Genomic DNA, 26255 nt, shown 5'->3' on the forward strand with positions numbered 1-26255 from the left:
GCAGGAGAGAAATTAGCAGCAAAAGGGTAGGAGGAAGATCAGGAGAGAGTACTATTACAGAAGTCAAAGAAATAGAGATTTTCAGGGTAGGACAGGTTAATAGCATTAAATTCTGGAAAGAGGCCAAATAAGATAATGGCTATCAAGTAGAGCAAAGTGGTGATTCGTAAGCTTTTTATGTAAAGAGCAAGTTAGTAAATGTTTTAGACTTTGTGGGCAATACTGTTTCAAGAACTTAATTCTGGCCGTTGTAGGGTGAAAGCAGCCACAGATGATACGTAAATGAATACACATGCCTATGTTCCAGTAAAACTTTATTAACAAAAACAGGCAGTGGGCCACATTCAGCCTGTGGGCCAAAGTTTGCCACCCCTTGCTGTAAAGTAGGATTGTAGTTTACTGATGACCTTGTCAAGAGCAGTTCTTCTGGAATGGTAGGGTAGAAGCCACAGTATAATTATTGAGGAAGAAGAGATGGGGGAGTAACAATATTTTCCAAAGCTCTATTGTAAGTGGGGAAAATGTAGGCCTTAAAAGCCATTACCAGGTTAAGAGTGGCTTTCCAGTCTTTCAGGAAAATTAGCACTCTCATCAGGGAAGATGGCAATGTGGTTTGTAAATATTTGTAAAATTGTTTCCCCCATCAGCCTACATTCAAGCTTCTTGTGAGCTGTTGCTAGAGCTTTGACTTGTGTGGGCTAAATGAATATTTATTAGGAAAAATTTAAATCAACCATTTTACTACAGGATTGAAACTCAGTGAAACCACTTAAAGGTCAATTTTGCCAAATCTGCTGACATGGGGAGAAAATTATTTCTTAGGCTGACATTGCAAGTTCTTTTATACTTTTATTTATTATTTTATTTTTTTAGTTTTTGAGAGTGAGCAAGAAAGAGAGAGAGAAAGAGTGTGAGTCTGGAGAGGGGCAGAGAGAGAGGGAGAGAATCTTAAGCAGACTCTGTGCTGAGTGGGGACCAACTTGGGGCTCTATTTCACAACCCTGAGGTCATGACCTGAGCCAAAATCAAGATTCGGATGCTTAACCAAGAACGATCTGGGCACCTTGGTTCTTTTATACTTTTATAGAGAGGGCACTGTGAGTCAATAAATAAGCAAATATCTCCTGCTCCGAGGGTGGCAGGAATGTGATCATTCTGAGGTTCTCGGCAGCTAGGGGCCTATAAGGGTTAAGTATGACCCCTCAGTTGAAGAGGTTCATAGGTTTGGAGGCACAAAAGTTCCACCTGAATGTATTAGGAAGCACACATCCTAGTGAAGAGGCAGAAGGAAAGTCTTCATGTTGGGCTCCTTATAGTTTTTTCTCTGAGCAAAGTGCTGGACATGAATGGATGTAGATTCATTGTCTACCTTGCCACCATACCCGCAGGCCCCTGAAGGCAGTAGCCAATTTTGCTCCTGCATCGTCTGTGATGTTACAAGGACAATGCCTGTTAAAGAGGTTGGGAATCTTGCCCATTCAAATGAGTTTGTGAACCTTCAGTTTTGAAGATGCTAAGGAACTGGCAGTATGTTTGGGACAATGACAGACCCTCCATAATACCTCCCTTCATCCTCTCCTGACAACAGTGACAAAAGGCCTCCCAGGAAGCCTTTTGAGAAAGCCCAAATGTGTGCCCCGAGTCTTCACTTAATATTCATGTCTCATCTACGACTCCTAGTCTTAGATGTGCAGGATGTTTCCTAGCACCTCATTCTTTGACTTTCAGTTCTAGAGGCAAGTTGCGTTAATTCACCACGACACTCTTCACTCTCTTCCAAGTCCAGAGTGATAGGGATGAAACTGTCAGTCTCTCTAGTGGCTCCAGATTCAAAAGAGACTTCCTGTTGGGATGACAATATCTGTGTGTGTCTACAACTGAATGCAGATATATTGCTGCTGAGTGTCCTATCTGCCAAGTCATCTGGTAATAAACTGGTTCCCAAAGCCCAGTCCAACGGGGTGAGGAGGAGAGTGGAGAGGTAGGGCTCAGAGTAGCTGAATAACTGGCTCTGGCTCCAACTGATAGGAGGTTTTGGTGGTATAATTGGCCCGTGGCCCTTCTGAGACAGCATGTTACTCTGTCTTCTGCTTCACAGAGTCTACATTTTTTTTTAATTTTTTTATTTTTTCAGCATAACAGTATTCATTATTTTTGCACCACACCCAGTGCTCCATGCAATCCGTGCCCTCTACAATACCCACCACCTGGTGCCCCCAACCTCCCACCCCCCACCCCTTCAAAATTCTCAGATCGTTTTTCAGAGTCCATAGTCTCTCATGGTTCACCTCCACTTCCAATTTCCCTCAACTCCCTTCTCCTCTCCATCTCCCCTTGTCCTCCATGCTATTTGTTATGCTCCACAAATAAGTGAAACCATATGATAATTGCAGAGTCTACATTTTTTAAAAAAGGCTTTATTTACTTATTTTCATATCATCTGTGGCTGCTTTCATCCTATAATCGTAGAGAGAGTATGAGAGCATGAGTGGGGTGAGGGGCAGAGGGAGAAGCTCCCACTGAGCAGGGAGCCTGACGAGAGGCTTGACCCCAGGATCCTGGGATTACGACCTGAGCCAAAGACAGATGCTTAACCAACGGAGCCACACAGGTACCCCACAGGAGTCTGCATTCTGAGTAATAATGGTTCTGCTACTTGCTTCTCAATGTGTTCTCCTTCTCTAGGTTCATCTCCCCAAGTCACAGTCAACCCTCTCTCCCCACCCAATATCAGGCAGGTGATTTACAGTTCTTGCCTGAACCTACCAAGTTTTCCTTGAGTGTGTTTATCCTTCCCATTGGAAGATTTTACAGTGCAATCAGTTGTGAATCTTCACAGGCAAGGAAACCAATGCGGGGACCAGGGGGGCATTTTCCTTTTGTGTTTGGGGGGTTTTGAAGCTCAAGACCTTTCTGCAGACCTGGTTGGTAAGTCTGACCCGATGTGTAAGCAAGATATATAGCTACCTGCAGTCTGATTTGAGAAAGACAACTTGTATTCCTTTGACTTCTTCCTCCCACAAAGGCGGGGGAAAAAAAACCCAAACCCCACCTGAACTCAAATTGTAATCTATCATCCTCTGCCATAGCATCTGAGAGTGGCTTTTCCTTCAGGGTAAGCGACTGGAAGTTCCCATTAAAATAAAAATCTATTATTTTGAAAGATCTGGGGACATCATTTGGTACTTGAACAGATTTAATCAGCCCCCTTTTAAAGAAATACCACTCCAATTGGTCACTGAATGTGCCCCGTAGGGACTCAGTTCTCTGCCGGTGGGACTGCTGTGGGCGTCCTAACTGAAGATAGGAAAGCAGCCGAAGAGCCATAAAGCATGATGGTTGGCCAACCTGTCACCATTTCTGAGGACGGTGAAGATGGGAGTAATCTGTCGAGGCTTCCCAACCAAATTAACCTAGTGTGTTTACATCAGTATACCCTTGAGAATCTTCTGAGAACTTCCCTTTTCCACTCTGAGTTTTCCGTTTCCAAGGCTTCCGGCTCCCTGTTCCAAAGTCCACGACCCCTGATAGCTTCCTTCCTTTCTGTCTCTAGCATCTTAAATGCCCCTTTCTTCTTTCCTGGCTCAGCTGCTAATGATCGCTTCTATCATTATCCCCGTTTTCTATGGGGATCAGAATATAAAGTTGGCCTATATGTAAACACTTGCTGTATGTATTGGATAAAACTGTATTTCACATTTGGAATCTACCAATCAGACTAGATCTGTGGCCTTTCAGTTCTCTCTCAGAACCATTGTAAAATCAGTACATTCCTGAGTTTGTTACTTCTCTCTGCACTCTAGATCAGTGACCCTGGGTGGAATGAAGTTTTTTTTTTTTTTTTTTTTTTTTTTTTTTTTTTTTTTTTTTTTTTTTTTTTTTTCCCAATGGAACTTGCAGTTACTCTCAGAAATTCAGACAGCAATACAAAACATAGCCAGTTACCTAAGAGCACCAGAACACATATTTTGTGATGATGTGGGCAAGCAATTGGAAGTGTTATTGAAGAACATCAATTCTTAGTTTGGGCACTTTGCTGGGAAGTCAGATCTGGAGATGGGAGGTGGGAGACCAAGGTTAGGGTCAAGGCCTCTGAGGAGGGGGTCCCAAAGGGTGAAGGAGACAAAGAATGGGAATGGAAGGCCTTGAAGTCAAAATTTCCTATCAACGAAGTTCTGATTCTTGCTGCTTATAGACACCATCCCGACAAATCTAACCCAAAGTCTAGGTTGCACACTGCTGTTTAGGTCAAGGGCTCTGAGCCTGACTGTGTGTGGTTACAGCTGAGTGTCAGGCAGGGGAGGTGTCATCCTTTATGAGAATCACCCGCATGGTGACTGTGACATCATTGGCAAAGGTTCTGGTGGGAAGTAAATTAATGAAAAATAACATCTTGGTGCCTGCATCCGAGTAAATTTTAAACAGTCAAAGCACAGACATGGAGTTCTTTCTTTACAATTTTATTTACAAAATGTATTAAAACTTTGTACAATACCTCATGGCAATGAGGCTCCGTAATTTATGCCCACACATGCAATTTACGCTTTTACGGCCATTAGTTTGCTTGGCAATTTTTCTGTTCACTGAAGTACAGCTTTAACAACGAAAAGAAAAGAATTGGAAAAGAAAATCCTCAAGTGACTACTGCCAAACTCCCATAGCTTGAAGTTAGTAGCAGAAATTTGAAGCAATCAATTTTTTTTAAACATGCAAGTTTTTAAAAAATAACAAACCAATTTACCCGCCTCTTCATTCCCAGTGAAGTTTCCTCTGAAAAACTGATTGGAGTCAATAAACATACATTTCTCTTTATACAGTGCCTATGAAAACATTTGTGTGTAGGTCTGGTTGATTCGTTTTATACAACTTCACATTTGCACGGCGTCAGCTTCCTGCTCTGGACATCATAGCATTCAGAAGTTGAAAATCACAGGTTCATGAAAACAAAACAGAACAAAAACACAACAGCTTTCTTTTTGTTTGTTCAATACCATTTAAAATTTGACAGGTGAGTTATTCGCTGATGACACAATTTTTGGAATGAAAGTTTATATTACACTTTCCTGGAAACGTTTCATTGGAACGAGACTTCTTCCTTCCTTTTCTGAAGACAGGAGCAAATGGGCAGGGAGTCGGCTAAGCATCTAAAGGTCACACTTGGGAAATGAATTCGAGTTCCTAGTTTTTACAGTCTGGAAACTTCCCAATGCACATCACTGATGAGAGCAAACTACTGAACTACAGAAAGCATACGTCATTATATAGGAGGTAATTAGTGAGCGGAGACTATTTCCTCTGACTGTTCTGATAATGCCAACGGCAGGTACGCAATTAGTTACTTGATAGACCGTGGAGCAGTGGAGCGATCTTCTGAGAGAGCCAGTAGAGAGACTGCTCCGAGCAAGGACCTAGGAGTGATGCTGAGGCCCTTGGTTTAGCAGTAGGTTTGGGAATGCATTTTAGTCTTTGCAAACTAGAAAAGGACACATGCAGTCTGACGGAGAGCCACGGGCAGTAACAGGCAACAGCTGGGAAGACAGACCTAGCAAGAGTAAAGTCGGACTGAGAACTGTGGTCTGAACCCACTGGCCCGCCTTGCGACATGGTCCTGTCTCCAAGGTGTACACTTGAAAGGCATACTTAGCGGAGAAAGCAGAGCTAAACACAGTGTTGTTTCTGAGAAAGGTACTCTAAACACATTTGGGAGTGTAGGCAGCATTTCCCTCACCTCAATGCTAAATACTCAGCTATATTGACTTAAAATGCACACTGAAGCAAGAAAAACAGATCTGTGAGCTGCGATTCCAGGCTTCTTGGAGAGCCCCGGGATCCATTTTAGGAAAGCACCAAGAGGTTTGCCTGATAGTGCCCCGTCCCTTGCTACACACAAAAGTCAATTTCGAAAGCTCTGTTAATCCCTTCACCGAGTGGGAAGTTATCAAAGCATTTTCACAAAACCGTTTCAAGAACACAGAGAAGTCACGGTTTAGTCCCTTTTCCAAAGTGTTTGAATTTTCTTAAGTGTTGCATTTACATTCTAAAGATATACACATTTCAGCAACGTTGAAAGGAAAGAGGGTGCACAGAACATCACTACCAACAGGAACTACCAAAAACATCTGGTCAGCAGATCCTAGAAGAAATGCCAGTCTGTCTTCCCAAACACAGGGAGTCAGAGAATTTTTTTTTTTAATCAAGAGGAATAATTACTTTAACTGAGATGGGCCTATTTGCTGAACCGGAATTTAAAATTTGTGTGTGTGTGTGCGTGCGCGCGTGTGTGTGTGTGTGTATTAAAGAACATGGTGTTTGTTTATTGAGCAGTGGTATCAAAGAATGGCTTTTGTTGAACTGACTTTTTTAATAAGATTTTTTTTTTCACATACTGGAATCTTGCATGTCCATTTTTTTTGTTGGTTTTATTTTAATTTTTTTCAAGCAAAGCAAAAAGATTTCAATGATGGTTTGCATTGTCGCGAGTCTCAGAGTGTTCCATAAGGCACTGAAGGAAAAAAACATCAGTTTTTCCTATTGAAAGGTCATTGCACCATCAGCAATATTCGTGTCACACCCGACACCAAGGAGAGTGAAATCTGGCTCAGGATCCTTGAAGCAGCCACGTTTTCGGTGATTCCTCTCATCACATGCCGCAGTGGGATGGGATCTGCAAAGGCAAGGGGGGAAACTTCCATGTGAATGGGCTTTCTCTTAGGAATTTCCAAGTTTCTTATGCCTCAGTCTATCTTGGACGAGAACCGTGAGTGTTTTCTCAAACTGGCATCTCTGGGGCTGCACCAGGTTTGACTGGCTTTAGGCAACAAGTCTGTTTAAATTCTCTCTCCTGATGCAAGTGCTTTGCAATAGGTTAAATTAGGTTCTTTCTCTACTGTGCTTTGTACTAAGGATTACATGGATGTTGCATAAAGTCTAACTTCAGGCGTTGATTACTTAGGATACAGGTAGACTAGGAAGTCTTGGTAGAATACGTATAGAAATATTCAGGACAGCTAACCTGAGGGCTGTATTCTGATTGCAGAACCTGTGACGGGACTGTTTACCTAAGACAGAGGATAAAGAGTGTTCTGTGTGGCTTGTTCGATTGAAAGTCATTTGACTGCGAGAAGAAAATTTGCCATTCATTGCTGGAAAGTTGACAGCTTGTCCCTCTTAGTACCTACAACCTTGGTTATTGAAATCTGAAAATAGCACATGGGCTTTAAAAGTGCAGCACACTCTAGAAAGAGGTCAGAACAGTGGTACTCATGAAGGGGTTTGGCATCCATGAGGTCTTTGCCTGGCCATTACAGGCCTGATTGGGATTCTGATGCTGCCCACCTGTAGGAGGTATTAACTTGTGCAAGGCATTCATTTGGTCCTGACTCTGAAGCCTGCAGGGCACTTTCCTGCCTCCTCTTCAAGCTCATACCCATCTTACATCCTTTCCCTCTAAACCAAGGGAACCATTGCTTTTCTCCTGAGCCAATGATTTCCCCAGCAATAATGTCTATGCATGGGCTGCAGAAGGAAAATTGATCATTTTGAAAATGGGCTGCACGAACAAAGTTAACAGTTGCTGGGAAGACGAAACAGAACTGTCTTAGAGGAAAAATGGAAATCTTTTCCCTTAACTTTAGGCATCTTGAGGTCTTGAAAATGAGAAGCATTTCAAAACCATTGTTGAAGAAACCAAAGAAGCTAGAAGTAGTTCTTGACGGCAAAGGGGAAATTGGGAAGATTCTCTTAAGACAATTAGCAGAGCCAACCCTAGGGTGCAGTCACCTGCCAAGGCGAGCTCGGGAACCACCCTTCTAGTAGTTGGTCAGTAACCCAGAGAGCCAGCAGATAGTTGGGAGGCTGTCTTCTCCCTAGTAGGTGCGGAATCTGAGACTGATGCACGTGTTCCCACAAGTCTAATAGTCCCATCTCACCCACACAGTGGAAGAGATGACTCCCTCTTCTTTCAAGGATGCTCTTTGTTAACCAGGTTTCACCTGGATCATATTTTTGCAGGTGATATTCCCTGGGGTCAGTTTTCCTGAAGAATTACTGGTACCCCAAACTCCTAAGGCTGTCTCTGATAATTAGCAATAAAAGTAAAATCTTAGGGTGCCTCTTGATCTCTGTGCCCCCACATAGGCCATGACAGATCTAGGTCAATTCAGAGAACTGGAAGCCTAATAACTAGGTAACAAATGTGAAGTCATTAGGAGACCTTCCAGAACTTGGTGGGAATTAAAAGATGAACGGATAAAGGGCTCAACTTTCACTTAACCAATATTATGTGACCAAACTGGCTGAGAACAGCAGAGAGTTTTCTATTTCCTGTTCAGCTTATTTTGTGTTTCTTGGACTGATACATGGAAGGATTTTTCTGGCATTCTCTGAGGCTTTTCCCTCTTAGTCTGGAGACTTCACAAAGACTCCGAGGACAGATTTGTTCGCTGAGGCTTTCCCCAGCTTTTCTTTTCATCCTAGGAAGTTGCCAAGGTTCTAGCTAACTGGGCCATAACCACATTGACATTGAAGTCTATTAAAATGTGATCTGTGCCTCATTTAGCCTGAATTTTGCCTCACAAAATGGATCAACCAAGATGACTAAAGGAAAACCAGGGAGCCAGAAGCTGTGGTAATTTCATTTCTGGGTCTCCACATGAGGACTGCAACATTCTGTCCAGAGGCTTGCGGACCCCAACCTTTTCTTTCTTTCCCCTCCTCTATTTCTTTCTCTTCCTCTTTCTGTCCTTCCCCCCTGCCCTTCCCTCTGTCCCTCCCTTTCTCCGTCCCTCCCTCCCTCCCTCCCTCCCTCTTTCTTTTCCTTCCCTGAGTTACATGCCCTGAGATCATTTTCTGTAGGATCTTACTACTCCCTGGACCAGCAGCAGCAACATGGCCTGGGAGACTATGAGAGATGGAGACTCTCAGTTAGCACCCCAGACCTCCTCAATCCGAATCAGCATTTATATAAACTTCCCACATGATTCACACCATACACTGATGTTTAAGAAGCACTGTTCTGGGGCTTTAACAAGAGACTGAGGCTGTGGTAGTCGAGGAGTAGAGACCTAGACTCCTGGATAGAATGGTTGATAATAAAGAAGTTGATAATAAAGAGGTTGATAATAGAATGGAGGTTGTGTGACCCTGAGTCCTGATACCTGTCTCAGAAAGATTCTTTTTGGGGAAACCAGGAAATGATTGACTATACAACCTCATGTGCAATGCTTAAGAAGTGAGGCATGTGCCTTTTTTCATAAACAAGTGAGACATAGACTCAGGATCTGCTTTCCATTTGGAGGGATCCCGTTGGGATTTCAAAGTTCCTGGAGGTCACCAGGCCATGGATGGTTAGAGTTCCTGGAGGTCACCAGGCCATGGATGGTTAGAGGCAGAATGGTGTAGCAAAGAGATTCCAGCTATGGGAGGAAGGAGGGCTGGGTTCTAGTCCCAGAATGGCCACTACCTAATTGTGTTGCCTTGAGCAAGTCACTCAGTGTGACTGGGTCTAAGTTACCTGAAAGGAAAAACACTTCGTGACCCATTGCCTCAAATGAGGCAAAAGATGTGAGAGCACTTGGAAAACTGTTATGCTGATTTCAGGTGTATTCTTTTTTTGGATGCCAGTATTTCAGAATTTGAGATAATTAAGGCAAGCTGAAATCACCCATGTTCTACTCTCTGAAAAAGCAAATCATGTGCCCTGAATTGTAATGGGTGTATATATAACCTACTCACGAGTAAAATACTGTAAGCACACAGGAACATGAAACACTTGCATGCAAACAATGCTAATTACAGATGGATCTATGTATTGTATATTCAGCAGTGCAATAGGAACACTCAGTGGGTGGGATAGTCCATGTGTGGCAAAGGGTTACAGTCTGCAGCGGAGAGAACAACCAGCAACTTCACCAAACAAGATAATGCTTTCCATGGTGAAGACACATGATTTATGTACATGAAATATTATTTAAAAGGGGATTGAATTTAGTTTGACAATGTGAAGTACAAGGAGATCAAAATGCAAATACTGCATTTGTAGAAACTCAAGTGCATTCAAGGAATTTGTATTGACATTGACTCATGAGGTAAAACATCTCCCACCTAGAATGAGGGCTGTGGAGTTGCTAATTGTTCTGTTCCCCTTCAGATAGGTGTGTTAGTGATGACAGATGCACTTGAAGGTAACAAGACTATATTCTTTTAAACACTTCCAGATCAGACAAATTAGCCCACTTCAAGCTTGCCTTTGAATACGCCTGAGCTATTGGTCAGGGTAGGGGTGGGGGTTTGGCTGTAGCTGCTGGAGTCAAGGTGGCGTCAGTCAGGTTTATCTAAGTATGGATTTGGGGCAGCCAACAGCAGGGAGCCTAGACTGTTCTTTGGGAGACACTTACCTGAATATCAGTTCCAAGAAAGGGACAACAAAAGAACTCAAAGATTAAAGAAATGGTCTCAGGCTTAGTCTTAAGAGAACCACTGTGTCCTTACAGAAGCGTTGCGTTTGTCAAGGTGGCAGTGCCCCGCTCCCATTCCTCACTCTACCAGCAGTTCCAGAGCTGCTGCTTTCTCTAGAATTGCACTGTCCAATACGGCAGCCACATGCAACCACTGAATAGCCGACAGGTGGCTAGTATGAGTTTAGATGTAGCAGAAGGGTAAAATACACCCCAGATTCTTAAGATGTAGCACGAAGAAAATAAACTATCTCATTCACTTTTGATATTGAGAACATGTTGAAATGAGATCTTGCATATATTGAGTTAAAGAAAATGTAGCATTAAGTTAATTTCACTTGTATTACTTTTAAAAGTGTGGCAACTAGAGCACTTCAGATCACACATGGGGTTCACATATGCGGTTCACAAACATTCCCATTGAACAGCGCTGTTCTAGAGAATTTCTTCTCCTTTTGGGTCACACACCACAGTAACAATTATGATGGTGCTATTAGAAAAGCAGTGCTGCCTGACAAGAAAGCACAACCATTTTTTTCAAAGAATCAAATGGTTGCAAAGGATAGACAATACTTGAAACAAGAAACCCAAGTGAAAAAACAACGAGAGAGAGAGAAGAGAGGGAGATTAACATATAGTACGTAAGGCTGATTAGTTTACTAGACCTTGATCGTACCCCTAGATCTTAACACTCTCTGTTCCATACACGTTGTAGCCTTCTCTGTATGTAGCGTAATTTTGAGTGTTGGTGGCAGGAGCAGGCTTAAAGTTTTGGGTGTTCTTTGTGAGTTTCATGCGTTTGGACTCTGCCCGTGATTTGTAACAGAATTCTATCAAGGCCACCATCATGGCCAGCCCCAGACCTCCGACAAGTATATAGAAAACGCCTGCCACATTGCTCAGGCTCAGAGCGCTGGTCTTGTCCTAAGAGAAATGAACAACGCGATTAGTTCTTGAGGAAACACAAGCAATGGGACATCACAATACATGACAACAATATAGGATAGTTCTAAGTTGTAAAATAACTCAACATTGATGTAAGTAAGTGTTATGACTCAACTCTGGCAATTGGCTGCTGTTTTACAATGGCCTGCAAGATGGTAGATTGTGCCTCTGTTGACGGTTGGGGCCCTCACCTAGCTGTTCATTTATTTTGACTCCTTAATTCCTTTGGTACCTCAAAATGGTGTCAATGACTAAATAAAACAGTCCTTGGCCATGGGAGCAAAAGTGTAAACACAAGCACAATTTATTCCTCTGCCAGCCTCAAAGCACCATTTGCCAGAGTCGAGCTGTGACATAATCTCTAGAAATGGAACACTCTTTTCGTTTGGGAACTTGAAGCACTCTTTCCCCTCTCTGGTCCGCAACACCCCTTTCTCCCTTGTTCTCCCTGTGAGAAACTTGTCAACAATTTGTCTTTAAGATACTAGGTGATAATATTAGAGGTTCCTGATATTCTTATCTGGGGAGTTACTTAGCAAGGTTTTGTTTAAAAGGGCTTAACTCTCCCCTTTCCCCTGGTGGCAGAGAGATTGCTCCCTTTGGGGACTGGTTGCTGAGTTTGCATCCTCAGGGCAGCAAGTCTTTGCGCTGCTGGAACAAGGGCACAGCGCAAAGAATTGTCTCCCTTCCATCTTCCTGAGAGTTGAAGGAAAACTGTCAGGAGGACCCACAGAGTCCTGAATTGGCTCCATACAAATCAGAAAGATTTTCTAGCAGGCTGATTTAAAAAAAAAATCCAGCTCATTTTTAGCTTTACTCCAGGGAATGTAGTGAATAATTAAAAAAAAAAAAAAAAAAAACGAAACCAAACCAAACCAAACCAAACACTACGCTTCTCTGTTTTCTATTTAAAATAGGGGGGAAAATTGAGGAAGCCGGTCAGTGACTTTCAGGTCGAGCTGTGCAAATCTGACTATCTGCCTGTATGAAAAAGCAAAAACTGAACTGCTGAAATACGGAAAGAAAAAAGTTGGTGTCTTGAGCCCTACCTTGAGGTAGGACACACCAAGGGCCCGGAGCCTTTCTTTGACAAAAATAAAATAAAATAGCACTTTGTAGTCTTTTTAGAGGGAATGTAACCATTTTGCTGCTGAATGCCATTGAATGGAATACCCAAATTGTTACATCAGTGAATTGAATATTTTATTGACATGATAACACAGATAATGTAGCAGATAATGGCCATAGCTGACACTCAACACTGGCTCAGCTAGTCCTGGTATCATTTAAAGGATTAAATGGAGAGATGATATGACCACATCCTGATTCTATTGTTATAGGAGCCAGTGCTGTACTTGTTCACTTTAAGAAGAAGGCCAATTGAAATTGAGCTGCATGGTTGGGGAAAGAGGTATGTGTGAGCCTCATGCCTACAACAACCTTGCAAATAGTCACTCTTCTAGGGTGAATGACAGGTAACTAGAGAAGTGGGAATTTCTGTCACTTATGAAACAATGGATCATTTCCTTAAGGAGGCTGGCCACACTCTCTGCAAGGATGCTCCACGGTCCACTAGGAAACGGACCTGGTCCAGCAATCCTCCCTCTGCCATGAAATTTGTTCTATGTATGCAGGAGCTGATGGGGGAATAGTGTCCTTGGACATAACACGCTTTAGATCATAGCAACAAGAACAGTTTCCAGTTCCACATATGTAAGTTTCACAGAATTCCCTGTCCCGAGATGTGGAAAACCAGTAGCAAAATGGTTCACTGCATAGGGGAAATGAGTGGCATTTCATGAAATGAATTAACTGATACCACAATATTAGTTCAAAAAAAGGCAAGGCAAAAATCGAAACTAAAAAGAACTTTCTTAGGGGAGCAAAGGGGGGCAGGAAGGAGGCGGGGAAGAGTGTTTCATGCTTATCAATGTGATGTTATCCTGACGATGTATACCCTTAAGGAACATGCGACTAAATTTAAAAAGTATTGCGTACAGAGATTCAAATGACACCTTTGGAAGAGAGAAGTGTGACAGTCTTAATGATATTCGAAATCCAAATAGACGCTGACCTCAATACAACAGCAGCTGGGAGGAGGCTAATCATTCTGCTTACAGAGACCAGTCTTTGTTATTTATTTCTTTGACTGTTACCACATAGGATTGACATAATGTACGAATAAGCAAAGGTATTTACAGCTACAAAGTCTCTGACACTGTAAGAGGTTAAGAGAAAGTACTGTCACAACTGGATCCTTTTTTTTTTTTTTTTTTTTTGGTTGTGGTTATTAGGTTGGTTTTCTCTTTGAACTTTCGAAATGTGAAATACAGTAAAACCCCCTTATAACACAGCTCAGTCTTTTCACAGCTTTGGAAGTGTGGTGGGCCAGATTGCGTTCCAATGTCAACACTAGCTCCTCTGGTCTAGGTCAATGGTTGATGCCCTGTGGCAGGTCTCCGCTGGTAGGGGCCGCCCGCCTAGTGACTTTAGCGCTGGTGTTATAAAGGGGTCCCACTGTGTGTGGGGGGGGTGTGTGTTGGGAAGGAAAGCCGTTTTGGGGTAGAAAATAAACAGTGGTTCAAAATGTGATTGCTAATCAGTACAAAAAGACCTTCAGCGACTGACCTTACTCCCGGAGTCCTTGGCTCCACATTCCCCCTTATCGTACCACCATTTGTTTTTCAGCTTGTCTAAGATGCCTTGTTCACTGAGTTTCAATACTGCAAGGTTTACAGGCGTTCTTCACGTGGGAAATAACATAAATAACATTATATTATGTTATTTTATGTTATTCAAGCTTCAAACTACTTTAAAACTATAGAAAGCGATAAAGCAGGGGGCCCTGGCCACAGAGTAATTTTAGAACACTGCAGGCAACCTGAGCATTACCTTATAAAAAGTTAACACTACAGCAACGCTATATTTACCAGGGCCTGCCCATATCGCTTTGAGTAATCGGCACACACTGTTAAATAATGAGGATAGAAAAACAGGCACTCCTAGGATAGGCTGTGTGTGGTGGGGAGGGGGTCTCCCCTCAAGTGACAATCGTCCGGCGGCAGCTAGCGGTAGCTTTGTGGCGGAGGTGTGTTAGGTTTGATCTAACCGGGTGTCTTGTTGTACTTCCAGACAGAGCGGGGGTGGGGGGTCGGAAAGGGAAGTGGCTCCGTCCCTTTGTGGAACAAGACAGAAGGATGAATTGGAACAGAAGAGAAAGTAGAGTCTATGTGCACCGCGTGCCTTCTGATTAGTTGTCCTTTATTAAAAAAATCTGTTGCCCAGATGAAACTGATCTCAGAAAGAATTGTCCTACAGACATGTCTTCACTCCACCAACTGAATTCTTACGCACGTTCTGGTCTTAGGATTGAGAGTGGAACGTGGACCTCTGAGTTGTGGCTGAGAGGAGTTTCAACAACGAGAGAACTGGTCTGTGGCTTATGTCTGTTACTGACCGGCTGTCTCTCTAATGTGGTTGCATGTCAGCATCAACTCAGACCAGAGGCTGAACCAGATTCTTTAAAGATGGGTTATTAATATGGCATGATACTAGATGGAAAACTGGGATTCTGTCACTGTGGGTAGTAATGTAGAGGAACAGTTTAGGTAAGCTGTTCTCCTAAGAGAAGACTTCCTTAACTGAGAGGCTCCCACAGCCCCAGGAGGCCAGGCCATCACTCACTAGCCCTCTGCCCCTTAAAGCATTGTGTCTGCAGTCTGAGCCACTGGGCAGGCACAGGAAACCCTATTGGTCCCTGGTTAAGATTTCCTCCCTTAGAAATTCCTTCAGCCTGAAAATAGGAACAGTGACCTTTACCCTGTCATCTTTCTAGAGCTAATGGATTTTAAATAAAGTATCTCTTGTGACTTCAGATAAAAAATGCATTATATTTAGAGGGTGGCATAATTCTATTATGAGGCAATAAACTGTGGCTTCAGAGTCACACGAATAATATTGCAAATACTAGTGCATGTTATGCTGAATGCCACCAATTCACAAGGGGGAAAGCACACACATTTCTGTTACTTTGAACATGCCATAGAATTTCTTAGCTTATCTGGGATAAGTTGGACCCACCAACATATCCGGTAATTGAGAAGACTTCCTGTAGTCCCAGAGATGTGGCCTCTAAAAGACCAAGTCCCCAGAGCCTATTTCCTTTCTCCCCACCTTTGCAGTTGAAAGCAGAGGGACCATCTCATCCTGAGATATTCTGAGAAATGTATCATCACTTAAAAATAATATGCAATTTCAGACTACTTGAGATTTGAAAAACTATAAACCTTGAGTGTCAGGGAAGTGACACTTTCTTGGTTGGCGCTGGGCTTGGCAACCAGAATATCTACATTTTGTATCTCACCAGGAAATTGAGGTCCTTTTATACTTTAAACAAGTTCCTTCAATCAATGCTCAGAACCTTAGCCTTCTCAAATGCCAATAGGATTGGCTTGAGATGCAAAGCAACGAAAGATACTCAAAACTTGGAGCCTCTTTAAGACATCATTGGCAGGGAGAGTTAAGTCTTAGACTTTGAATTTCACTTTATTTATGTTTCAAGATTTTCTTTGTAAGTAATCTCTACACCCATCGTGGAGCTTGAACTTACAACCCCGAGATGGACAGTTGCACACCCCACTGACTGAGGCAGTCAGGTGCCCCAAGTCTAAGACTTTTAAAAGACAGACAGGCCATTGATGGCTCTGAGATCAGTGTTGGAACTGCCTCCTCTCTTACTTCCCACTGTTTGGCCCTCTCTGCCTCTCCTTTCCCCTTATTAGTTTTTGTTTTATCACCACCTCACCCCCAGTGCTATGCCTTAAGCCAGACACTGGCACCACACTCTGATGGCTGGGTGCTTCCCAATGGCACCTGGGTGCCTGATTCCATCAGGATCCTAGCAAAAAGCACAAAGCATTTTCTTTCTCCTCTCTGTGCTTCCTCCATTCTTATTGCAAAGGGCGCAGTATCTTCCCGCTGTTCTCTGACGCCGCCCTTACTGGTCACTGTCTTCCCTCAAGGTACTATGTTTTTCAGATGACTTCAATTTCCCAAGGACAGTGGCTCTTACTGGATCTCCAGAACAGAGCAGTCTGATTAATGGCACTCACACTATGGTCCATAGAGATCTCTCCCTAGAGAGCCTGGGCTTTAAAGAAGGTTGTCAACCATTAAATGAGCTAGATTGATAAAGAGTGTTACATGTTAGTTTAAAACAATGATTTTCGAAGTGTGGTCCAAGAACCCCAGAGAATCCCTGAAACCTTTTCATCAGAGGGTCCCCATAATTAAAACTATTTTCCTAATAATACCAAGGCCTTCCTTGGTTCTCACTCTTATTGCCTCCTCCTGTACAGTAGAGTTTCCTGGAGGCTTTCCAACATCTGATCTTGCAACAGATTGAAGGAAAAAGCAGAAATGAGAATCTTATTCTCTTCTGTGAAGTCAAATATTAAAGAGATTTGCAAACTCATCGGACAATGCCACTCTTTAGTAATTTTGTTTTGGCAAACTATAGTTAGTTTTCATAAAAAGTATGTTATTTATGTTAACATATATTGGGTTTATTATTTTTAAAATGATGAATCCATGCTTTTAAAATGCCATTTTAATTTCCGGTATGGTAAATATTACTAGGTATAACACACATAAACAAATCTTTTGGGGTCTATAATTTTTAAGGGGTCCTGGGATAAAGCAAAGTTTGCAAAGCACTGACTGGTCTGGGAGGAGGGAAGGTCTTTCTTGTGTCGGGCCTATCCTGGGTTGTCACCACCCACTCTTGCCCAAACCCAGGCTCAGTATGTCAGCAGTTTAGAATCCCACTTCTGACAAATGGGTTGTCCCTGCCAGAGGCTATCCAGTGGCCTCCACGGAATGGCTGGTAACAGCTCTCCACATCGATGGCCTCTGTGGTTACTGTGGAGGTTACCATAGTGCAATGGTTTTCAATCAGGGGTACTTTTGTCCTCCAGGGACTATTTGGCAATGTCTAGAGTCACTTCTCATTGTTACAACTGAGTGGGGAGACACTACAGGCATCTAGTGGGTAGAGGCTGGAGATGCTGCTAGACACCCTACTGTGCACAGGACAGTCCCCCCCGCCCCCACCCTGAATTCCCCAGTGTCAACTGGGCTGAGGTTGACAAAGCCTGCCTAAGAGCATCCAGACCTCATCTAGTGCCCTGGGGCTTTAGAGAAACTTGACAGATGATATACTTTTAGTTTAATCTTTGATTGGGAAAAAAAAAAAATCACAGAGCCTATGAAATCTGGCAGGGAACCAACGTGCATTTGGAAACTTCTAAATAAAAATGAAGGAGAAAAACAAACATTTCAAGCAATCGCACAGCCAAGGAGCATAAAAGCTGTAATCAGAAATCACAGATAATGCCACTTAACAAGGTTAGGATAGCTGCCAAGAAAAGAAAATACTTTAAAGGCCTAAATCTCCTAGAACTCTTTGTTGCTGTTGGGTGGAATATATTCCTGAGATGGCAGAGAACAACTTCCAGGACTTTCCTGCTTACTCTACCTTCCTGGATGTATTGTTCAGCTCAGTCCACATCAACTGCATGTATTGACACCCTCCCCCAACACATTCACTCTCTTTCTCTCTCTCACGCACACGCATGTGTGCACATGCACACACCATTTGAGATTTTAAAGGAAGAGGATTTAGGTGGGCATTTGGTCATTTTAAATATCACTTTCCCCACAAAGCCATTTTTGCTCCCCACCTCGGAATTTTCTCCCCTCCTTAATTATTTGTATACATGTCTCGGAACTACCCCTAAACTGCGTGCTTCTCAAGTGCAGGGACCGTGGCTCACATATTGGTATCCCCACTTAGAATCATTCTCTCAACAAATGCTTGTTGAATAGATAACTCTCTTTTAGCATTTTGCTTTTCAGCCTGGTATTTCACAAAATTATCATACTTCTTCTTACTGTTTGAATTTAATGATCACTCTAAGAAAGTAGATTTATGACCTCTACTTTGTAAGTAAAGAAACACAGGCACAGATCGGTTAAGCAACCTGCTCAAGCCTGCACAACAAAATGATGGGGCAGGCCAGAGGGCAAATGAGTATCTGTTCTACTCTGTACTGCACATTCTCCAACGGAACACACAAAAGTGCGGCAGTCCTCCTTATTTTTGTTCTTCGCGCTTGGATGTTCATAATGAAGTTTGTCTTCAGGGACCACCATGCTCCAAATAACTAGCAACCTGGCAAGGGCGTATCTGGCAGCTGGGGCCTTTCACTGTACTGCAGCAATATGTCTCCAGGGGAAGGCTTCAGAGCAATTACTGCAGGCCCTGAACTGGTACCTCAGAGAATTATAAGTCAGAAATATTTATTGTACTCACCCCAACAGAGAACAGAAAGAATTAAACAAACTAGGTCAGATCCCTATCATGGAAATTAGTGAGGCATTTTCCCCTCTGACAGGCTTGCCATGAACCTTTGGCCGAGTAAAGCCCTCCCAAGACAAAGGCAAGGGTCTGGAGGCTGAGGGAGAGAACAGGAGAGCTTTGTGATGTAATTTCAGGGGGTCTGGGGAGTCTCCCCCACTCCAAAAATATTTTCCATACAGGGACCTGAAATTCCATCCTGAGACTCGCACACCTTTAAGTCTGAGCAGCATTCCTAGTTAAAATACAGAGCTTCTTTGGGAAATGGGAAATGGATCAGAGTAACTACTTACAAACTCCCAACACTTTGCTCCACTTTGTTTAAAAACTGTTCAGGGAGGAAGAGTGTAAAAATCCCCCTAAGAAGAGAACTGTCCCCTGCACGTGAAGTCAGAGAAATGTGTATGGACCAGTGAGAGGATGGAGAATTTAAGAGCACAGTTGAATTACCATCATTCGACAGCATGCAAAGCTTTCCTGAGTGTGGGGTACAGTCATGGAGTGGCATCTATTTTTTTTTTTAAATAGAGGTAGTAATGTCATTTGTAATACTTTGAAAATGAGTTCTACTTAACTGGATGATACAGATTTTTGTTTATCTTTGCCATCCACTCTCGGCAGGACCTCAGCTACAAAGGACAGTGCTCACGAATCCAAGGTATCCAGCCCTGGGTGGCGGGTGTCCAGGTTTCTAGCTTATTCCTGGCATGTGCCAGCCAGGTCAGTGTTATCTTAGTGATGGCCAGCGTTATATCCGGAGACAGTTTTAGGATAAGAAGATCATTTTCTTTACTGTGAAAGTAGAAACTGTTTGCTTAAAAAAAACCCCAAAGTAACTAAATTTTTTGATATATTTCAAAAGAAGTGTCCCATTTATTTTTCAATTTTGAGTTTAGGAAATACCCTAAAATTGGTAGTTTGGAGCCATGAACAAAGAACAGAGAGGTGTGGGGAGAGCGATGCGAGGGTGCTGAGTTTCCCCAGAGTGGGAAAGAAGAAAAACTGGCCTAGTGCATTAATGACCAAATCGATTCCTCCCAATGGTGATCCTGGAAGTGTTGATATAAAAATCTGTACTGTGGCTATGTGTCTGAGCCTGAAAAATACAGAATCCCAGGGGGAGTACGATTTATCTGCCCAAGAGACTTGGGGTAGATTCTGCTCTGAATGGCTTCACTTCTTCTTTCTGAGCAGGGACACCTAAAGGGCAAATGCCTGTTTTAATTAATGATGCCAGAAGATCTTCAATGGTGCCCTTAGGAGGGGTAGATATATGTGTAAACACGTAGGTTACAGAGAAAGACAAGGATATCACAGAGAAGTAAAAGAAATATATGAGTGAGGGTGATGTATTTGCACAGTAGTGAAGAACTTATTCTAACAACACAGTATCTGGATGATGACAATGGTAGCTTATCACAACCTAAGCTGGAAGTCCTCCCCTCACCTCATGCCTCATCTAAACCTCACTCCAACTTACTGACACTTGTTTCTTGGTACCTAGTGATTTTGTTTCTTTTGAATAACTTTATAGACTTTTAGACTTTTTAGACTTTAGACTTGAATGACTTTTGTCTTTAGCCCAGTGGACGGAGGATAGACATCCTCTCTTTCACTGGCTTTTCTACTGAAGATATTTCAGATTTTCATGGGGGAAAAGTCACCTTTCCCAATTGTTCACTTGTTCCCTCGCCTTTTCTGAAAAACCCCTAGCATCACTCAGGAAATCACAGGCATGTGCATTCAGGCAGCTAGAGACATCTCTGGCCAGGCAGGTCTTGATTTATTAAGTTGAAGCCAATTGATGACCAAGCAAGAGAAGATTCATTGCTAGATAAAAGAATTTACTGTATGGTCCTTTATATTCTTTTCTGTTGGTTACCTTGGGATTGGTGACCTCTCCGTACACTAGCTGGTGGAGGTCATGGCAGTTCAAAATATGTCTTAGGCTACATTAGAATTTGGAGCCTTTGAAAAAATCTCTATGCAATTCTTTTCACAGGGCTTTCTGGATGCAGGATTCTAGGAGAATGAGGGTTTAAGTCATTTCAATCCTTCTACCCTTGGACCAGCCTGAACTTTCTCCACAACCTGGCAGCATGTTCCATATGACTGCTGGCATTACTGGGCTCCAGCCACCCAGGCAACCCTCAGTCCCCAGGGGAAGCCATAATGATTTGCAGAGTTATGCAGATCTCAGCTGCTAGAAGCTCCCTCTGAGAGAGAATTTATATCTATGTAGTTCACAAATGTAGCTCAAACCTATTTAACTCCTTGATAATGAGACCATAATTCAGTGGAAGTGCAAAGAGCAAATTCAATAATGCATGCATATAACACGAGGAGTTGAAAGCTGTGAGTCATTTTACTAAGGGCCTAACAATGCTAGTGACTGAAACCTGTTGATGAGCATTTATGCTAGAGAAGCAGCTCCAGAAGTCACCTGTGGATATGTGAGTGAAGCCAGTGCATTTCCACATGATAGTCTCAAAATTCAAAGTGATAGACCCCTTGAGTCCATGAGTTGTAATTTCACTGAGGGACTTCTGCCAAACTGGAACTTTGTCCAACCTCACCCTTTAGAACAGGAACCCAAAACCATCATTGGTCATGGACTAGCTCACACAACCCAGTTCATCTGGGAGGACTTCTTACTCTGTCCCTGACAGATAGAAGGAGCTCAAGGAACATGCTAAACATCTGGAGAAGCCAGTCTGGATAACACGTGGCCACAGTCATAACTGATATGATGCACTTGAAAATTCTGTTTTAAGAGCCATTAAAAACTCAAACTATCAAATTTGGTTGGGCTTTATGACATATAAACCTGTTTCCTTTAGTTCATCCCAATGGCACCAAGAAAGAAAAGCCTAACCAGAGAAGACAGACAGAAATTGATCTCATGTTAGATCAGAAGCTCACATGATATGTGTTTCTGAAGACATCGAGTTCATGTCCCTGACTCTAGGCAAAATGTTCATTGAGAGTTTAATCTGTTGGGTGCCAACATCTTCCCCCAATATTCCCCTAATAGCCCTCTCTTGAGCATGACCCATTGAAAAATAATCAGTCTTAGCTTACACTCCATAAGATTGCAACAGATGGGGTTTCTCTATGAGATCCAAAAGCTGACTACTGGTTGTCAGGACATGTGCCCCCCACTCCTAGCATGCATTCTAGCATACACTTATCTGCCCTTTCCAGCAGTGAGGCTATATAGGACACAGCAGCAGAGTCAGTCTCTCCCTTTCATTTTCTCTCTCTCTCTCTCAAATGTAAAATATGCTATTGCCTTAGTTTTGTATTTTGAGAAATATTTGCTTCAAGGCCAGATGAAATTAAGCTTTAATATGAATTTGGTGCTTGCAACACACTTTTGCCACCTGTGACCAATGCCGATTTGCCTCACGTGCCAAGGGCCAAATGCTGTACCGCTCTCTAGAAAGTCAAAAGAGAATGGATTTCAATTGTTCTCCATAAATTAGCCCCCACCCTTCTCCACCAACTTCAATTCCCACCCTCATTGCATTTATTTCGATCATTTCAAATCTTTCATGTCTCTTTTCCATGGCTGTCTTGCCTTTCGGAGAGTGTAGTTCTAGAACCTTCTCTCCAAATGAAAGGAAACCAAATGATTTGGCCTTAGTGGGGCAGAAAGTGTATAGACACACACCATTTCACTCTGCCTCTATGGCCGTGTCTCTCCTCTCGGCAATTATGTAACAGCATTCTTACCTGCAGGCTTTTCATTCCCGCTGCTCTTTCTGTAGCTCAGGTGTTGAACATTTAGTCATTATTTGTCAATAAGAAACACATTCAAGTTATCAGGATAACACCAAAGGCAAATCATCATGTCTTAATCATAGACATCATGTTAAGGCCACACAGTCAATTTCCCCTCCCCCCCAAATTGCTATAATGGATTAATTAAAACAATTTTTTTCTAGATTACAATTTTTTTTTTTCCGGTGGTAGAATTGATTCTTTAACACCATATGGCAAAATCAATGATTTTGGCAGTCACTGGACTGGTTCAGTTCTTAAGGCAAAAAAGGTCCCTTGCTTGAAGCAGCCACTTGAGAGAAAGTGAGGGTTTGCTCTTGGGAAGAAGACCTGAGTAAAGTTCAAGGAGCAAATTTAGTCACTCCCAGCAAAGAAAACTGTCAGGTTCTTCATACTTCCAGGAGGCAGCACCAGCACAGAGACATGCAAACCAACGAAGAGTATAATATACTCACCCTATTCCTTGATCCCAAACCAGTCTCGGTGATTCACAGGAACTTCTTCTAAGACCCAGGAAGTGCCATCGATCTGTAATGATTCTTGCCTACACACATAACAGTGTCAATAAAGAGTCATTGGGATCCATCTTAACCCTGGGCATCCAAAATGTCTACCTTTAGGGATGGCTTCTGCTAATAAAAGGTCCATCTTGTTGCAGGTAAAAGGCAGATGCAGATTCACATCCGTGACCCAAGGCCCAAGAATGTCAAAGAATTCTGGGTGTGGAAGAGAAGTGGTTAAGAGACGGTGGCATAGGAGAGGAGGATTGTAGACATACACGGAAGAAGAAATACACACAAAACTGAGGATCTCATTTATACATATGGGAAACATAGTATCACCTCATTTAGCTAAGGACCACCAAATAGGAAGCTGAGGGCATTTGGAAGTGGGCTGTTCTAAAGTACAACTTCTTACTGTCTTTGAATATGAGACTTGCTAAGCAAATGCAGGAGATCGAAAACATGATTGCTAGTGATAGAATGGAAGGACGTGTTTGAATTTCTTAAGAGAACAAACTCTTTTTAGTTCCTTTGAAAGCACCCACATGAAAAGAAACACGACTAATTTTAACTGCAAGCCGATTTTTGAATTTAGGAAAACAAGTTTCCTAAATTCTTTCCTAGCACCACAGTGGTTATTCTAGTCCCTATATAGTTTTGAAGATAACAAGGCTGCATTTCTCTATCAAGGTTCTTTAAGTCATAATGATCACTCAACCATTTCTTTACTTAATCCAAGTTTAACTGCATATGTCCCATCATCATCCCTTACTTCCCAATATGCCTTGCAAGTTAAGGCACTGGTCATGTAACCCTTCTTCCAGTCACGGGGTTCAGGGTGGTTCCATTGAAACATTCTCTTCCAGTGTACCCCAAAGCACACAAAACGTGTTGATTTTCAGCTTGCACAATATGGACACTGGAAGTCTAAATCCCTGGATAGAACTAAAGCTGGGACAATTTTAGGGTGAGGTGGGGGAGGGTTTAAAAGCCTCGTCGCCCCAGGCACAGGTAGCTTGTTTCATAGAGCAGACCCCCTTCAAGGAAGGTAGGGCGACACAGGAAAGCTAAACTGGTGCCCTTTCCCCAGGATTAAGGGAGTGAAGCAGGGTGAGCAGGGGCGGATCAGAAGAATATGAAAGTTTGAGGTGACAGGCACCTGTGGAAGGAGGCTGATGTGCTTATGTGGTAATTCAGCAGCTAAATCCCCATTCTGCTGTCATTTACAGAGACAGAATTTCACTGGCTGTGTCACAAACCCCCGGTGATCGGGGTTTATTGCTGAAACAACCTACTGGCTCTTAATTACCACATTTACGCACACATTGTAATAATGCACTAACACCAAAGGGTGATTTGCAGGTTAAAAATTCCCAAACCACAGCTCTAATTTTTATGATCCTTGCCTGTACATTTATAGTCCATCAAGGAAGGATCAGGTCTCATTTGTTTGGGTCCTATTAGCTCAGGTTCAGGAAATGGCTAAAACCGAGCAGTATTTCGGTTTAGGGGCTACCTCGGAAGCTGACCTTGTCTAAATTCCTTGCAGCATTTGGAAAACAAGATAAAAATCAGTGAAATGAAAGGAAAGAAATATCTGTTGCATTAGTTTAAGCATGTACACATTTAAAATAGCCTGAAAAATTGCTCGTCCCTTCTGTAGAAGAGTAACTTTTTGAGACTAGGCTGAAAATGCACGATGTCTCATGCCAGGGGGGAAAAGTCAACATTTTAACATAATTGCCCACTTATCATTATTTTAAGGTTGCGGGAGAGAAACAGGTAAGTATTGTAGGTTTTTCTCCCTTTCCTGGTTTCGGAGATAATAGGTGTGAAAGTGTTTTTGAAAAAGTAAAAGCACTCATAAATGTCAGGCTTTATGATTATTGTCATTTTTAGTAATCAGCACTGAGGGCTGAAATGGCTTAAATATGCCATCTGCCTTGTAACCAAGGTAGTTGACTCATAAACATGGTTTTTATGGAAATATCTCACATGCAATCAGATCGGCATTGCTCATTGGGTGGGTCTATGTGATCAATTGCTATTATCACAAGAGGTGACCCTGAAAGTCAGCAGAGATTTGTGACAGCATTAGCTGTGTGACCTTCTCAAAGTCACCACCATCTCTGGGTCTCACTCTCCGTGAAATGATGGTACATTCAACAGTCAATTGTCATGGTAACTGGGGGTAGGATACAATGAAGAAGTATAATTCTCAGGCCACTTTACCAATACAGTCAAACTTCACTGGTTTGGTCTAACATAGGGGAAGGTCTGTCTGAATGAGAAAGTCCTGAATTACAAAACAGGTTTGAGGAATGACAGTTTTATTACTTTAGGTCTGTTTTGTAATTCAAACTCACTATAATACATCGCCAAAGTGGAGGTCCTTGTGAGAACTACTTTACCAGATAGATTTGTAATGAATATGATTATATCTAATGAATGCTTGCAACGTTTGAGAAAAAATTTGTTCTCTTAAGGAAAAAATTCAACAGACAATCTAAACTCTTCATTTGCTTAACAAACCTCTCTCAGCCCCTTTCCTGATGCTATACAGGTAGACTGTTGACTGGTCCCTGTCAGGTTTGTCATAAATTATAAATCGGAGGCCTCCAGATTAATGGGGCTTCGCTGCCTTTTCTACCTTCTTCTCCACTGATTTGCTTTTGGCGTCACCACCAGATAGTTGTAAAACAGATTCAAGTTCATCTCTTGCCCCTTCTCTTGCTCACTCTCAGAAAACAGCAGGTAGCAAGAAGGGAGAGGACAGAGGAAACTCCTTGGTAATCCGGAAATGGAATAAGCAATCGTTGGAGATGTGGTACTCAATCATACTATTATCCATAGCTGAGAAAGGGGTTGACTTATTTCAGAAGGCTGGCTGGAGGAATGGCCAAAGCAAGTGATTTGAGAGATGCCTGGCAGGTAGCACTAGTGTCAAAGAAGTTGGAAACATTTAGGTTCTACTGAACTGTTTTTCCTACTTGCATATCGATAATCAGATAATCTGGAAATCGTGGGCTGGCAATAAGGTTACTTGATAACTTTGCAGCAGTATCAACTGAGGAAAAAGAGAAAAGCTTGATTGCTGGTTGTAATTAGCAAAGAGCTGGTCTAAAGTTTTAGGGGTCTTCAGGATACCAAAAC

General features: G+C 42.5%; 1 protein-coding gene across 6 annotated transcripts in view; it reads right to left on the reverse strand.

The window, feature by feature from the left end:
- Positions 1–4446: 4446 nt before the first annotated feature.
- Positions 4447–26255, reverse strand: part of GRIA3 (glutamate ionotropic receptor AMPA type subunit 3) — a 286960-nt gene continuing 265151 nt past the window's right edge. For 4 of the 6 annotated variants that reach the window (XM_047716296.1, XM_047716295.1, XM_047716294.1 and 1 more), the window contains 3 exons: positions 14028–14142; positions 11131–11378; positions 4447–6664 (listed from right to left, as the gene is read on the reverse strand). In XM_047716296.1, the coding sequence (XP_047572252.1) occupies positions 11133–11378; positions 14028–14142 (361 nt within the window). In that variant the 3' untranslated portion in view covers positions 4447–6664; positions 11131–11132. Of the gene's footprint in view, positions 6665–11119; positions 11379–14027; positions 14143–26255 lie in introns of all 6 variants that reach the window. The other 2 variants (XM_047716298.1, XM_047716293.1) reach the window with 2 other exon arrangements.

The sequence above is a fragment of the Lutra lutra genome, chromosome X (assembly GCF_902655055.1).
Source record: "Lutra lutra chromosome X, mLutLut1.2, whole genome shotgun sequence".
In the NCBI taxonomy this organism is placed as follows: domain Eukaryota; kingdom Metazoa; phylum Chordata; class Mammalia; order Carnivora; family Mustelidae; genus Lutra; species Lutra lutra.